This window comes from Entelurus aequoreus, linkage group LG01 (assembly GCF_033978785.1).
Source record: "Entelurus aequoreus isolate RoL-2023_Sb linkage group LG01, RoL_Eaeq_v1.1, whole genome shotgun sequence".
Taxonomy (NCBI): Eukaryota; Metazoa; Chordata; class Actinopteri; order Syngnathiformes; family Syngnathidae; genus Entelurus; species Entelurus aequoreus.
Window position 1 is genome coordinate 25,722,997 of NC_084731.1, and position 17,253 is coordinate 25,740,249.

The 17,253-nt window shown below is 39.1% G+C and overlaps 1 protein-coding gene across 4 annotated transcripts in view; it reads right to left on the reverse strand.

Moving 5' to 3' along the window:
* The window catches only part of top1a (DNA topoisomerase Ia), a 37,753-nt gene extending 22,046 nt beyond the window's left edge, over window positions 1–15,707 (reverse strand). Inside the window, exons 1-7 of one of the 4 annotated variants that reach the window (XM_062046438.1) lie at window positions 15,526–15,707; window positions 15,026–15,050; window positions 10,108–10,195; window positions 9,476–9,551; window positions 9,328–9,380; window positions 7,573–7,665; window positions 7,428–7,497 (exon numbers count right to left, since the gene is read on the reverse strand). In XM_062046438.1, coding sequence (XP_061902422.1) covers window positions 7,428–7,497; window positions 7,573–7,665; window positions 9,328–9,380; window positions 9,476–9,551; window positions 10,108–10,195; window positions 15,026–15,050; window positions 15,526–15,555 — 435 coding nt within the window. In that variant the 5' untranslated portion in view covers window positions 15,556–15,707. Of the gene's footprint in view, window positions 1–7,427; window positions 7,498–7,572; window positions 7,666–9,327; window positions 9,384–9,475; window positions 9,579–10,107; window positions 10,196–15,025; window positions 15,051–15,525 lie in introns of all 4 variants that reach the window. The other 3 variants (XM_062046431.1, XM_062046418.1, XM_062046425.1) reach the window with 3 other exon arrangements.
* Between the last annotated feature and the right edge of the window lie 1,546 nt (window positions 15,708–17,253).

Here is a 17,253-nt window from a genome sequence, read left to right on the forward strand (position 1 = left end):
GGTCACGTGCACGCCCTGTTTCAATGACGGCAAAATTGTGAAAGAAGCATTAATTGAGGCTGCAGATGCACTCTTTGGTGATTTTATAAACAAAACCCGGAGATTGTTGCTGCTATTTATGCTAATTCTGTCACAGTGTGATGTGATGCCGTTGAAGAGCAATTGCAGGACATGTGAGCATTTTTCACTGTAGTTCGACTGACATGGTGAATGTGGTGGCATAGCTATTCCTTTTAATTAGAACTTCTTTTAAGAACGTGAGCACCAAAGAGCTTTTCAATGTTGATGTTTAGCCTTCCAGACCGATGTCACAGGCATGCTAAATTATTTTAAAAAATGGAGCACCATGATCAGGATAAACATACGATCAACACAATTAGACATCAAATAAATTTAAAAGCAAAACTTTCCACACATGCAAGCAGGACCTGAGCGCCATGGCAAAGATTCATGTTATGAAGAGCAAGTTTTCCATTTTTGGAGAGCATCAATAAGGATTCCGTTACTCGCAAAGTTGCATCACTGCTTCAACTGGATAACAATCAACCAACCAATGTTTATTTATATAGCCCTAAATCACAAGTGTCTCAAAGGGCTGCACAAGCCCCAACGATATCCTCTGTACAGAGCCCACAGCGCTGCTGCTGACAGTGGGATTGTCACACATGAAAAAGATCAAGATGAACTACAACTCCACAACACTTAAGGCTGAATCCCATTCGTCCCCATTACCCCTTTGCCCTCGAATTTGCACATTCACGTCGAGCAACTGGTATCCCAATACTCTTGCAAAGTTAAGGGAAGAGCTAAGTGATGTGTAGCTTCTGAAAAGAAGTGTGGTCGTAACCACACTTAAAATCAAGTGTTATGAGAAGAAGGCTGAGCAGAAATCATATAACTCCTAAACATTATTGAGTGTCATAGTAATAACATCATATTTTATCAGGTATTTAATAGTTTGCTACTCCACATAAATTAAGGCTGCAGCTAACGATTATTTTTCTATCGATTAATCTATAGATTATTTTTTTTCGATTAATCGGTTAATCTATAGATTATTTTTTCGATTAATCTATAGATTATTTTTCCTTTTACCGATTAATTTTTTTATTCAAAATGAAGATGAAAAAATAAATGTAGGCCCGTTTTTTCAAAAGGCATGGCTTTTATTTACAAAAAAAAAGAAGTATGGCCACTCAGTCAACATTGACAACAACATGACTAAATATTCTGTAACAATGTAAACATTTAAAACTTTTAACATTTAACAAAATTAAAAGTAGCTTATTTGCTTTTTAATGTGCAAATATAAAAGTCAACATCCAGTGCAAATCTTAATATTCTGCAATAGTATAAGCATTTCAAAAGTAAAAGTATTGCTTATTTTGCTTTAAAATGTGCAAAAATAAAGATAAACATCCAATACAAAAAAGTGCAAAACGAAATATTCTGTAACAACAGTGTAAACATTTCAACAAAAGTGAAAGTATTGCTTATTTGCTAAAATGTGCAAAAATAAAGATAAACATCCAATACAAAAAAGTGGCAATCTAAATATTCTGGAGCACTGTAAACATTAAGTATTGCTTTTAAAATGTGCAAAATAAACATCCAGTCCAACACAGTACACAATAACCAATTCTACTCATTCCAGTGAGTGACTAACAGTTGTAATGAAGAAAGGTTAGCATGTCTACTTGCTTTGCTTCTTTTCTTGTTTACAATATTCCCAGCAGCTGAAAATAGGCGCTCAGAAGGGGTCGATGTGGCTGGAACGAGAGGTAATTAGCCTTCACCTCAAGCCAGGACTGCGAGTGAGCTGAGCTGCAGTTTATATTTCTAGAAGGTCAACGGGCTCATAGTGATGTTACTAGTAGTTGACTGGGAGGTGTTTATTATCATTTGGGGAGAGTCCGCTGCCTGATGCTCACCTGCTAAACACCTATCTGCTCGACGCTGAAGCGCTGACTACATGCGCTCTGAATACACACTGCTGATTGGCTGATAATGGTTCGTGTGTACCAATCAGATGGTTGTGTGGGTGGGACAATGCTGCGTGTGTACCAATCAGATGGTTGTGTGGGTGGGACAATGCTGCGTGCTGAGACAGACGCAGAGGAGCGAAGCAGCTTGTTATTGTTAAGACTTTAGCAGCTAAAGTTAGCTTTAGCTTAGAAACTCGTTCGGTACACCCCCGTGCCGAACCGAAAGCCCCGTACCGAAACGGTTCAATACAAAACACGTACCGTTACACCCCTAGCAGATACAAATGACACAGTCATGTTTTTGTGTAATGAATAACGTATGCTGGCGCGGACGATTGACTAGTTGATGGTTTTCTTTTCAAATGTTCGTTCATAGCCGTTGTGCTGCTATGATAGGCCATTTCCGCTCGACACAGTGTGCATACAACAACATTATTAGGCCGTTTATTGAAATACTCCCACACTTTTGACCACTTTTGGCATGCTTTTCCCCCCTCGCTCGCACCGCTCGCATCGTCTGCTTTGATCGTCTGCTTTGCGGTCCGCCATGACGGTAGTGTGACGTAAATATGCGACGCGTCGACGCACAAAAACGGCGTCGACGTATTTACGTAACCGATGACGTCGACTACGTCGACGCGTCGTTTCAGCCTTAACATAAATATTCCCATGTTTTGAATTCAAAATTGCTCATCCTACGAGCTGGCTAATGCGACTATAGCTAGTAAACTACATTGTCAGACAAGCCACAAACGGACTTCCCTACAATTTACTACATTTCAGGATTAAATACAGCTAATCTACTTTCAGAATTTACATTTGTCACGTTTAGAACATTTTTAATTCTAAAATCTCTTGTCATGATGACCAATTAGTGTACATATTGTAGCTCCTTAACACTGACGTTTGTTTTTATAGCTTGCTATCTTTCTGTAACTGCTAGGTAGCTTAGTACATCGTAGTAGAGTATGTTACTGCCTACATCACAGCCACCATACTGAACAAGTGGCGTCACATTTCTTAGAGCGCATATTTCACCACTACATCTTGGCCCAATGTTACAAGGGGTGAGGGCAAAAGATGAAACAATGGAGGAAGGATTAAGGGGGCAAACTTGGATTGGGCCTAAAGTCTTGCAAACAGCTCCTACTGCCCTAACTATTAGCTGCTTTATCTTAATGCGTTAGAGAAATGCATTTATCGCAATTGCATAGCAATTTAAACTACTTTTATCATATCTGCTTATGTGCTTGATTGTTGTGGGCATATTAAATGCTTAAACCATACCCTGCAGAAAATTAGGAGATTTAGGATTAGAGTATGACCTGAAAAAGAACCAACTGCCTCCAGTCAATCAACAGTGTTATGGCCTTGCTTTAATTTTGAAGTCCTGAATTTACAGAGACGATTTGTAACACACATTTTTCCGGAGTGCTGCAGAGCATACCGGAAACTGTGCTGCTTCCACAGTATTGAAGATGATTTTTAAAAATACAAGGGAAAACGAATGGGAACACAAGGGCGCTGGGAAAAACTAAAAGTTTGGAAAGTATGGCGTTCATAGGAAATAGATAGAGCTTCATCCATGCACTGGTACATCTCAACAAGCATTTTGCACTTTTATTCCAAAAGACTAACTTACTTGCATCTACCGTATTTTGCGCATGCCTTATATATGGGTTAATATTAATATTTATTTTCATAAAGTTTAGGTCTCGCAACTACGGTAAACAGCAGCCATCTTTTTTCCCCGTAAAAGAGAAAGCGCTTCTTCTTCTACGGTAAGCAACCGCCCCCATAGAAGAGGAAGCGCTTCTTCTTCTACTGTAAGCAACCGCCAAGGTGAGCACCCGCCCCCGTAGAAGAAGAAGCGCGCGGATATTACGGTTCATTTCATTTGTGTGTTTCTGTAAAGACCACAAAATGTCTCCTACTAAGAGACACGCGTACAAGGTTCCACTGACTTTTGATATTCATGTGAACCGCACTGTGGATACAACGGGAACACGTACGGTGAATATTCGCACCACAGGGAATGAGAAGTCGTCCTTCACTGGTTCTAGCTTGCCATGCTAACGGCCAGAAACTTCCACCCACGGTGATATTCAAAAGGAAGACCTTGCCAAAAGAGAACTTTCCAGCCGGCGTCATCATAAAAGCTAACTCGAAGGGATGGATTGATGAAGAAAAGATGAGCGAAGGGACCGGGTGACTTTTTTCACGCAGCTCCGTCCCTGTTGATCTATGACTGCATGCGCGTCCACATCATAGATGGTGTCAAAAAACAAGTGAAGCACACCGAAGAAGAATACTTCGAGGGATTTGTGGATGAGTAATAACTTCAGAAAGTGAGCTTTAAATGTTTATTTTGTGTGTTGTGTGACACTAACGTTCGAGCAACGTTGAGTTATTGATGTTGCTATTGCTCTGCACTATTTTGAGTGTTCCTATTTTTGTGATTGCACATTTGCACATTTGCACATTACATTTTGGGAGTGAACAGAGTTGTTAGAACGCTGGTTTGTGATATATTATTAAAGTTTGACTGACCTATCTGACTGTTTTTTTGACATTCCCTTTAGCGTAGCGTAGGTGCGGCTAATAACACGGGGCGGCTAATAGGTAAACAAAGTTTTGAAATATGCCATTCATTGAAGGTGCGGCTTACAACGCGGGGCGGCTTATGGTGCGGAAAATACGGTACATACCTATTGTAGCGTAAGTAGGGGTGTAACGCTTAATCGTTATATCGATTCATATTACAAAAATTCAACTACTTTGATTTGTGCTTGGTAAGTTGGCCTTCCTGAAGATAGGTATCAATCCAACAGCATTTCATAAAGGCAATATATTGCTTTTATCGATACTAGAAAAAAAGAAAACATTGGATATAAGAAAGGCAGACTTTATATGAAGTTTAGCACTTTTGATAAGGACGTTAAACATTGCTCAGGTCTGTCTGCCCGACGCCATCAGTCACAAAAACAAGAATGACGAATGCAAACGCTACAAGACAATATCATAAACTATAACAACAGGATTGCAAAAGCCACAAACACAAACCTCACAACAAAATATTATCTTAAGCCGCAACACAACTGTAAGCCACAAAGTATGTGATGGACACAACGGAAATGACAATGGAACAACTTTCGATGACAGACCATGTGTGGCTGAGGTGGAAGGTGAAAAAGAGTGTACTGAACATAGTATATTCGTAATATTGAAAATGTCATTTATGACCAGTGTTGGGTTAGTTACTGAAAACCAGTAACTAGTTACAATTACTAGTTACTTTATTTCAAAAGTAACTCAGTTACTAACTCAGTTACTTACACCAAAAAGTAATGCGTTACTGTGAAAAGTAACTATTTAGTTACTTCTTTATTCCCCCTTTTTTTTAAGGCTCCCATTAATGCCCTTTTAGCCTTCATTTCAGTACTGTTATTGCACTGGAGAATAATACCATCTGTTGATCAACTTGACATGCATTTGCATCACTGAACTCAGAAAGCAATGTGGTCTACATACAACACACAAACAATGTGGTCTACATACAACACACAAACAATGTGGTCTACATACAACACACAAAGACAAAGATATGTTTCAAAGGGCCAATTTATTTCAGGCCAGAAAAAAATGACAAAACTATTTTAAATAGCTGCAACATAATGGCACTTTAACTTGAACTCTAAGTAGATAGGATCTTTGATCCAAGACACAACTTAAATTTAACTAAAATGTTATTTTCTTTGTGCTCGACAAAAGAAAAGTATTGAGAATGTCTCCATGTTAAAAAACTTGACTTCTGGCTTCACCATGATGTCTTGTTAGTTGTTATGAGAGTAGCGTATGGGTGTGTGTGTGGCCCTTTAAGATATGACAACATGTGAGGTGAGTGACGTCAGTGAGTGAGTGGGCGACAGAGGTGAGGGAGCGGCGACAGTGAGTGTGTGCAGGTGTTCTAGCTTGGTGGATGGCTGCGTCCAATAAAGTCACAAAGTTGCAACAAACCGCCGGTCTCGTCATTCACCCTCAGCTGTAAAGACCCTCTTCCGGGTAAAGTGAAGGTTGTTAGCCCCGAAGTACGGCTCTGGAGTAACGTCTCCCCTGCGGGGAGGCGTGCTTTCCCCCACCCACAGAAAGCACGCCTCTTATTTTCCACCGGAGCGCTCCAATAAAACACACTCAGATCTTCTGTTTCTAGCCGATACTACATAAAAATAACGTAAAATAACGCAGTAACGCATCATGCAGTAACGGTAACTGAGTTACGGCATATAAAAAATAACACGTTAGATTATTAGTTACCGCCAAAACTAACGGCGTTACTTAGTAACGCGTTAGTCCCAACACTGTTCATGACTGAGAAAGTGGTCACACTTTACGTACTTTTCCAACTTTGTTCATTACACCATTTCCAACTTTCCGCCTTAGCCATTGTGGTCCGTCACCGAAACCTGTCCGCAGTAAGTTACGATGCATCTTTATATTGTCTAGTTTTGGCTTATAATTGTTGTGTTATGGCTTTATGTTGTTGGGTTGTGGCGTTTGTATTTGTTGTGACTTTTCACCGTAGCGTTTTTTTAAATGTAAGTGGTATAGCACGTTAAACACCTGCTCATTTAACCTAAAAAAAAAAATTGGTTGCACTTAATTTCTGAGGTCAACCTTCTGTGAATTCAACCTGAAAAGATGGTCACATTTAATTTTTTAACACCAATATCATATTATATGTTAAAAAACAGCAAAAGTAGCAGGGAAATCTACTGCTAAAACATTGGTTACTGTAGTTTTGAGAATTTCTTAAATGTTGAAATGGATAACAGAAGATGTTTCCTGTTGATAATTCAACCAAAAGCAGTGGTTGCACTTTATTCAAGTAAGATGTGAATGCATTGGCCATTGTCGTTGACTTGCTTGTTTTTATCCATAAATCAATACCCAATTCCATTGCAAGAAATAACAGGAATATAGTAAACTTTACTTGCAGTGTCCAGTGTTCAGTTTTTATTTCAGTCACATCAGTTGATTTTTTGCCAAGTTAACAAATCTGTTTTATCTCACTGAATCGTTTCAGATCGTATTGTTCTAAAAATGCAATATCCATTAATCGTATCGGCAACATTATATTATGCTTAAAATCTTTTTTTTTTAATGAACCGTTACACTCTCATTAATTATACAGCAGCACTTTAGCAAATCCTTTCACAGATTATAATTTTCCCATTTTCTCTTATCTATCAGAGGCATTTGTCATTTTAGTGACTGTAATTTGTGTTCAACTCAACTGAAGGTTATGCTGCTCTAATATAGACAAATATATGTATTTGCATTAGAATTTAATACGTTTTGTGGAAAATTATCAATGTAATTTTAATGCACCAATAATTTCAGGTATGGTTATGAAGTCCCTTTAAGTGCAAAGTATGCACTTACCTCAGTTGGTTTCCTTTTCTTGTCCTTCTTGTCATTTTCTGTCTTTACTTTTTTGGCCTTAAAGTCATAACTGAAACAAACATGTTAAGTCAGTCAATCATTCTGGCGAACTTAGCAACGACAATGATTATGATGGGTTACTCACTCGTTGTCGTCATCCCGCTCTCTCTTTAGAGACTTCTCGTGTTTAGGGGAGTGGTAAAAGTCATTCTCAGGCTCACATTTAACATGTGGTGGGCTAGTAAAAGCAGTATTACAATCAAAGTTAAATTTTTACATCAGGAAGATCACTTGTTTTTGCCTAACATTCACAATCCCTATGTGAGACAAGAACATAAATGTCCCTTTTTATGCATTATAAATCAAATAAAAGCTAGAAAAAGGTAGCTAACAATGCAGGTAATTGGGATGTAATCCACTCAGCCTATAATGTGCTCTGAAAAACATCCAAAAGCCCCCATCATTGTTTTATATACATGTTGTAGGTACATATGTAATCTAGTAGCGGGCACATTCATAACGTAATATTTACGTATTTTGGTCATTTTGCGCATTAAGGTGGAGCATTAATTTCACAGAGCGCATTACACTTGCTATGTCCTTCAACTACAACTACTAATCATGGCATCATGAGAGACAACAATGACTACCTTGAGACAAATGATGACCCAGAACCTTACATTTTTGAGCCTAAATAAATTGAACATGAGCAACAAGTTTTAGAAGCTGAGTGATAAGCAGATTTAAACACTAAGCATCATGTAGCGGTATTGCTAAGTGCTAAGCAAGAAATACAAACTACGAACATAATACAATCACTTACTGTAAAATGTCTGCTCTCAGTGGGATGCCGACTGGTGGGATGTTTATATCATTCAGCACAAGACTTGTGTTACGATTAGTTGATCATCATAGTACACAGGCAGAAAATGCTGGGAGCAAACAAATACCGTATTTTTCGGAGTATAAGTTGCTCGAGTATAAGTCGCACTGGCCGAAAATGCATAATAAAGAAGGAAAAAAAACATAAGTCGCACTGGAGTATAAGTTGCATTTTTGGGGAAATGTATTTGATAAAACCCAACACCAAGAATAAACATTTGAAAGGCAATTTAAAATAAATAAAGAATAGTGAACAGGCTGAATAAGTGTACGTTATATGACGCATAAATAACCAACTGAGAACGTGCCTGGTATGTTAACGTAACATATTATGGTAAGAGTCATTCAAATAACTATAACATATAGAACATGCTATACGTTTACCAAACAATCTGTCACTCCTAATCGCTAAAGCCGATGAAATCTTATATGTCTAGTCTCTTACGTGAATGAGCTAAATAATATTATTTGATATTTTACGGTTATGTGTTAATAATTTCACACATAAGTCGCTCCTGAGTACAAGTCGCACCCCCGGCCGGCCAAACTATGAAAAAAACTGCGACTTATAGTCCGAAAAATACGGTATATTGTCTAGTCTTCTTTGCGATGTCTTCCGGGTATAAATTAAATGTCAAAGCTGACCAACGTCTCGGTTTATTGCCACAACCTTCTACTATAAAAGTGAGAGATACGAGTTATTATCTAGAATGAACTTTTACCAACTCAGACGCGATGCAGCAGCTCACCGGCTCAGTATGTCAACAGCTGCAGAATTTAGTTACAAGCGATCAAGGAACTCTTACAAGAACAATGTCGCTAGTATTTTGTTAATATTCAGGTCACGAAGTATAAATTGAGTATTGTTGCCGGTTTTTCAATTTTTTTAGAGAGCTTTATTAGCGTAATAAATCGAATACCCATTAAAATACTCTTATAGGGATTGTGAATGAGGGGCAAATTTCCCTCAAAAAGTGCAATTCTCCTGTAAACTAATATAAAAACAGAGCATACATACCTGGCAAAACCATTTTCTTTCTCCTTTTTGACTTTCACATCAAGGACCTTTATCTGCTGAACAAATGTATTAGTTCACAGCAGTAAGTGATGACATTTAATTGTGGTGGGACAAAACAGTAGGACCCTTAAGACTAAATATGCCCCACCTTCTTTTCCTTGTGCTTGTCCTTGTATTTGTCTGTGCTGCCATCTTTGTGCTTGCTCCTTTCCTTATCTTTGTCTCTGTGTTTTTTGTCGGATGAGTGGTCACTTATGTGTCAAATAAAACAGAAACATTTAGTGGAACAGCACTTAAGCACCATCTAAGACAGGAAGGTATGTATGTAGGGTTGGGCGATTAATCCAAAATAATCGATACAGACTATTCGCTTCTAACCCTTGTAAAACCGTTGTCGGGTATTTTGCCCCCCCCCGTAATTCTTGCTCTACGAATACGCTAACCTGCTAAAATAAACTACTGGTTGTGTAGTTTGGTGTGAAAGCTGCCAGAAAACCAGAAGCCGTGTGACACTGTCCAATCCAGTCCACTACACAAAAGCGTCATGGAGGAAAACTCAAAACACTAACGAGAGCAGCTTGTATCTAAAAAAAAAAACATTTAAAGTCAGTTTAATCACAATAGAGATTACTTCGACCAAAAGGTAGAGTATAGTAGTAATCGAGAGTGGGATAATCGTACATTAACAAAAATCGAGGTAGTTTTGTATGTTGATTTTTGCCATAATCGCCCAGTCCTAAAAAGGTATGTATTTTAAAGTTGGAGATAAAAAGGCATTACCCATTGCCATGCTTTATTTTTTCTCGTTCCTTATCCTTCTTGTGGTCCTTTTTGTGTTCTTTATATTTATCTTTATGCTTGTGGGGGTCTACAAGAAAAAAACAAGGTTCTTACAAGATTGTAATTATAAATAAATGATAAATGGGTTATACTTGTATAGCGCTTTTCTACCTTCAAGGTACTCAAAGCTCTTTGACAGTATTTCCACATTTACCCATTCACACACACATTCACACACTGATGGCGGGAGCTCTACAAATCAGGTTTCCGGTATTACTACACATCATGACTAATGCATGGCAAACGAAAAAAAACAGTGATTTTCTCTAAGGAAGTGACTTTCAATGAATACCCGCTCCTGGGTATTCACTTCTGGCAACACGTTCTCATTTTTTCATTGTTGGAAATAATGTGAACTGGCGACAGGTCAAAACATGCAAGTGAACAAAACATTTTCTTTCTCTGCTCACAGTCAAAGTAGACAGACCAAGACATACACACACACTGAGTTTTTATTATAGGAGATAGACATCTTTGCATTTCAAGGGGGTTAAAATACTGTACAAATGTGCTTGTGTAGCATAAAATTAAGCTAAATTGCCAGTAAAAGTTTAAAGTGTGTACATGTGTAGGGAAACAATAAATTATTTGAGTCCAGTGGAGTCTAAGTTCCATAATTTACTGATGTTAGCTTGACAAAAAGAAACAGGAAGTGAGCCATTTGTGTTTGTTAATGGAAAATATATATTCTACTTAATTTATGAGCAGATCTCCAATTAAAACCGTGTGGTGTTATTGAACAGTGAAATGTCTAAATTGAACAGTTATAAAAACACTAAGCATTTGGGCATATATTTGACCCTGTAATGAGCTATTCAAAATAAGGTGGAGAGCTTATGGTAGCTCACAAGCTACCTGTCTGGAATCCCTGCTCTAAAAAGAATACTGCTAATCTGAATATCACATCAACCAATAACTTATTTAGAAGTGTTTATGCAATACCCCAGCGCCCCCCGCAACCCCGAAGGGAATAAGCGGTAGAAAATTGATGGATACAACCAAGGCAAAAACTTCATTTAAAAAACAAATAATTTTATCATGTAATCCGGAGGTGTCAAACTCATTTTCATTGAGGGCCCCATCCCAGTTATGGCTGTTTATAACAGTGAATAAATATGAAGATCCATCCATCCATTTTCTACCGCTTGTCCCTTTTGGGGTCGCGGGGTTTGCTGGAGCCTATCTCAGCTGCATTCGGGCAGAAGGCGGGGTACACCCTGGACAAGTCGCCACCTCATCACAGGGCCAACACAGATAGACAACACTCACGCTCAGATAAAACTATAAAATTGCTTATGCATTTTATTAATGTTTTCACATACACGTAACTTGCTTTTAAATTATTAGGCAAGATGAGAAGCAGATATTTATTTATTCTTACAAAAAAATGGGTAATACAGTATATATACAGATGTATTTGTTGCAAGATTGGAATATATCAAAACTTAAGATACACATTCTCATGAAGTTCATATATTTGGGAAAAACTGATACACTTGATCAGAAAGAAAGTTAGAGTAATTTGACGCACATTATATCCAGGCTCTGCCGGGCCACACAAAATGATATGATGGGCCAGATCTGGCATCAGGGGCCTTGAGTTTGACACCTGTGCTGTAAACTATAGAGCTCAGGTTTATGAATTTAAAAAAATTGAGAACATGCACCCATCACCAATCAGCCAACATAATGCATTAATATCGGCACTCTTAAAAAGGACAACATGGAAAGATACATAGAAGCCGTTAATTGTAAGTAGTGCCACAGCCCTTTGATTCAAACATTTATTTCCTTCATTTAAGAATAATGTAAATGTAGAAGTTTGCAACAATTGTTAGTAACCTTACATCTATTTACTGTACTTTTGAGACCTTCCACACTGTTAGTACAGTATGTTCTAAAACAGTGGTTCTTAACCTGGGTTCGATCGAACCCTAGGGGTACGGTGAGTCGAGCTCAGGGGTCCGGCGGAGGTCAAGACACACCCGACTCATCGTGTAAAAAAAAACTTCTCCCTATCGGCGTATTACAGATATGGCAACAGTAAAAGTCACACTGATTTGCAGGTGTGAAATTTGTTGTGAGTTTATGCACTGTGTTGGTTTTGTTCTTTGAACAAGGTGATGTTCATGCACGGTTCATTTTGTGCACCAGTAATAAAACATGGTAACACTTTAGTATGGGAAACATATTCACCATTAATTAGTTGCTTATTAACATGCAAATTAGTAACATATTGGCTCTTAACTAGTCATTATTAAGTACTTATTAATGCCTTAATCGAAATTTGAATTTGAAAAAAAAAACATCTTATTTTTCACTAAAGAAGGGTTCGGTGAATGCGCATATGAAACTGGTGGGTTTCGGTACCTCCAACAAGGTTAAGCCTTATTATAACCCTAACCCTCTAACCCTAACCAAATAACTCTGAATTAAGTCTTTGTTACTTAGAATATGTTCCCCTACTGTCCAAAAAACTCTAAATTAAGTCTTTGTTACTTAGAATATGTTCCCCATACTTAAGTGTTACCAAAAACATAACTTTGTCTTGAATTTGAAAAAAAAACCAAACTTTTTATTATTCACTAAAGAAGGGTTCCATGAATGCGCATATGAAACTGGTGGGGTTCGGTACCTCCAACAAGGTTAAGCCTTATTATAACCCTAAACAAATAACTCTGAATTATGTCTTTGTTACTTAGAATATGTTCCTCTAGTGTCCAAAAAACTCTAAATTAAGTCTTTGTAACTTAGAATATGTTCCCCATACTAAAGTGTTACCAAAAACATATAACTTTGTCTTGAATTTGAAAAAAAAAAACATTTTATTTTTCACTAAAGAAGGGTTCGGTGAATGCGCATATGAAACTGGTGGGGTTCGGTACCTCCAACAAGGTTAAGCCTTATTATAACCCTAACCCTCCAACCCTGGCCCTAACCCTAACCAAATAACTCTGAATTAAGTCTTTGTTACTTAGAATATGTTCCTCCAGTGTCCAAAAAACTCTAAATTAAGTCTTTGTTACTTAGAATATGTTCCCCATACTAAAGTGTTAAACACATATGGTGTAGCTCTGAGAGCCCTAACATAGGACCTGGGAAAGAGGAGGAGTACTCCGGCGACCCCTGTTTCCATCAGGGGGGTCGATGTGGACATGGTTGAGGATTATAAATACCTGGGAGTACACATCGACAACAAGCTGAATGGGTCAAAACACGCTGAGGCACTCTACAAGAAGGGACAGAGCCGCCTCTACTTCCTCAGGAGGCTAGGATCCTTCAACGTCTGTACAAAGATGTTGAAGATGTTCTACGAGTCGGTGGTGGCGGACGCCTTCTTGTACGCAGTGGCCTGCTGGGGCAGCGGGCTGAGAGCAAGGGACGCAAACAGACTGGACAAGTTGGTAGAGAAGGCCAGTAACGTTGTGGGATTGGAGCTAGACTCTCTGGCGGTGGTGACAGAGAGGTGAAGTCTAGCAAAACTCCTAGCCATTATGGACAACACCTCCCACCCACTACACTCGGACCTTGCGGGGAGAATGAGCACGTTCAGTGGAAGGCTCAGACTCCCAAAATGCAACACGGAACAACACAGGAGGTCCTTCATACCGACAGCCATCAGACTGTATAATGCATATGTTCCTTCTAGGGCTGCAACTAATGATTAATTTGATAATCAATTAATCTGTCGATTATTACTTTGATTAATCGATTAATAATCGGATAAAAAAGACAAACTACATTTCTATCCTATCCAGTATTTTATTGGGAAAAAAACAGCATAATGGCACCACACTTATTTTGATTGTTTCTCAGCTGTTTGTAAATGTTGCAGTTTATGAAGGTTTATTAAAAAAAATAAAATTTTAAATTAAAAAATTTAATCTAAAATTTTTAAATTTAAAAAACAAAAAAAAAAAATTTCTGCGCATGTGCATAGCTCCAACGACTCGATGACTAAATTAATCGGCAACTATTTTAATAATCGATTTTAATCGATTAGTTGTTGCAGCCCTAATTCCTTCTTGACTGCACTTAAATGTAGAGTATATGTAGAATATATTTATATTATTTATATATTATATACATTATATTGTTTATTATTATTATTGTCTATTGTGAGCGAACTGTGGTGCTGAATTTCCCCCAGGGATCAATAAAGTACTTTCTATTCTATAAGATATTAATTCCCTTAATATGTAATAATTTAAAATCATTGTTTTTCATTATTGCATATTAGTCAAGTAATAGAGGCAATGCTCAGTTTAAAACAAAAAAAAAGTCCAAAGCCTCTTCTCTAGTGCTGTCAAAAGTTGGTCTCCGAGGAAGGAGGATTGCAACCCCGCTGTGACCGAAACGCCGGTAATGTTATAAATAAGGATGCTGATATCGCTATAACACATAATGTTGTTGATCTTAGCCTCAAATAATCTATCTGGAGCATGCACAGTCCCTCTCTGCGATGCACACCTCTCAGCTAAGGTTCAGCTTGCAGCAGTCAGGCCGCTGCGCCGAAAAAGAAAATGGCGCAGAGACTAAGTCCTCAACCCCCAAACCCTCACTTTCAGGTGAAAAATGTACCCGTTTGCGCTCACCAACTGGCCCATTTAACACAATAAATCGATAAAACACCTCTAGTTGTATCCAAATAGCGACTCTAGTTAAAAATAATATGTTTCAAACAGCTGTGGCAAGACCTCCCTTTTGAACAATAGACGCTTGTGAGTGAAAGACAGGACTTAGTCTCTGGACGCCATTTCTGTCCTCTCTACTCTCAACTAATCTCATGCTGTCATTTCTCGCAGAAGATATGTAAGAAATGAGGACAATAATGTGTACGATAAAACAAGACGCTTACCGTTGACACGAGAGCCACAGTCAATCTGACGAGAGAGAGAGGGGGGGGAAAAAAAATCACATAAAATAGATAATGGTTACATTTCGTACGGGCTAGCCAGCCGGCTAACTAACTTTGAACTTGCTGGATGGCGTGTTAGCTTCCCGGCTAGGTTAGCTCGCCTGCTAATGTGACTTAGCGGTTAATACATAGACTGCTAAAGCTAATGCTAAATGCTAGCGCCACAATAAATGGGAGCCACACGGTCACGCCACGCTCTTTTATTCGTGTTCACGCCTGACCGTGTAAAACGGGAATAATGTCACACGGTCGTCAACAATAACACATTAGTAATAGATATTGTCAATACAGTTAAAGCCTACTGAAAACACTTGGCCAAAGGCGAATTAGCAGACCAGCGTCCACACTTAGCTAAGTTACCATGTCAAGCCAAACAATTTATATGTTAGCAAGTATGTACGCGTTGACTTCTGGAAAAAAAAAACACGGCACGACGTTACCTGGTCCTCGTGGGAATGGTCCCCACTCATTTCCAAAAAAGCGGCGATTCACTAAGGGGGGAAGTGGAAAAAAATAAAAAACGCCAAACGTGAGAGGGGCTGCCACACTACCGGCGAGCAAAATGCAGGCAGAATGAAGAAAGAAACCGGGGTTGTGTAAGATCTAAGTCTCGTTTGCGCCCAACTGCGCATGCGCCTCAATTTAAATGGTAGCAGTAGAGTAGCTCCTCCTTTGACGAAACGTGTTGCTTTTTAAGCACTAGTTCAGTGGTTCTTAACCTTGTTGGAGGTACCGAACCCCACCGGTTTCATATGCGCATTCACCGGGGAACATATTCTAAGTAAAAAAGACTTAATTTAGAGTTTTTTGGGCACTAGGGGAACATATTCTAAGTAACAAAGACTTAATTTAGAGTTATTTGGACACTAAGGGAAAATATTCTAAGTAACAAAGACTTAATTTAGAGTTATTTGGTTAGGGTTAGGGTTAGGGTTAGGGTTAGGCCCAGTGTTAGAGGGTTAGGGTTATCAATCAATCAATCAATCAATGTTTATTTATATAGCCCTAAATCACAAGTGTCTCAAAGGGCTGCAAAAGCCACAACGACATCCTCGGTACAGAGCACACATAAGGGCAAGGAAAAACTCACCCCAGTGGGACGTCGATGTGAATGACTATGAGAAACCTTGGAGAGGACCGCATATGTGGGTAAACCCCCCACCCCCCTCTGGGGGAGACCGAAAGCAATGGATGTCGAGTGGGTCTGACATAATATTGTGAAAGTCCAGTCCATAGTGGATCCAACATATCAGCGAAAGTTATAATAAGGCCATGCCGAATAAGGCATTAATAAGTACTTAATAATGACTAGTTAAGAGCCAATATGTTACTAATTTGCATGTTAATAAGCAACTAATTAATGGTGAATATGTTCCCCATACTAAAGTGTTACCATGTTTTATTACTGGTGCACAAAATGAACCGTGCATGAATCACAATCAGAATCCGAATAGTTTTATTGCCATTGTTTGAGAACGGGTTCACAAACTAGGAATTTTTCTTGGTGCAATCGTGCAACATAAAACACACATAACACAGACTTGGTAATAACAAGAGCTGTGACTGAGCTATCAGATCTTGTTATAGACTTAGAAGGAATTCAAGGAGCTACTGTTAGGAGTTATTGTTCATGTGCCTGATGGCCGAGGGGAAAAAACTGTTGCAGGAGGTGTGGGTCTGGATGGACCATAGTCTCCTGCCTGAAGGGAGAGGGGAGAATAGTTTGTGTCCAGGGTGAGAAGAGTCAGCTATGATCCGACCCACACGCCTCCTGGTCCAGGAGGAGAACAAGTCCTGGAGGGATGAGAGCTTGCAGCCAATCACCTTCTCAGCAGCATGTACGATGCGCTGCAGTCGATGCTTATCCTGGACTGTGACGCCGGGGAACCACACGGTGATGGAGGAGGTCAGGATGGACTCGATGATGGCTGAGTAAAACTGCACCAGCATCTTGGTCGGCACCTTAAGTTTCCTCAGCTGCCGCAGGAAGTGCATCCTCTGCTGGGCCTTCTTGATGAGGGAGCTGATGGTCGGCTCCCACTTGAGGTCTTGGGTGATGGTGGTGCCCAAGAAACGGAAGGAGTCCACAATGGAGACGGGGGTGGGAGAGTCAATCAGGGTGAGGGGGGGATTGTGGGGCTGTGACTTTCCTGAAGTCCATGATCATC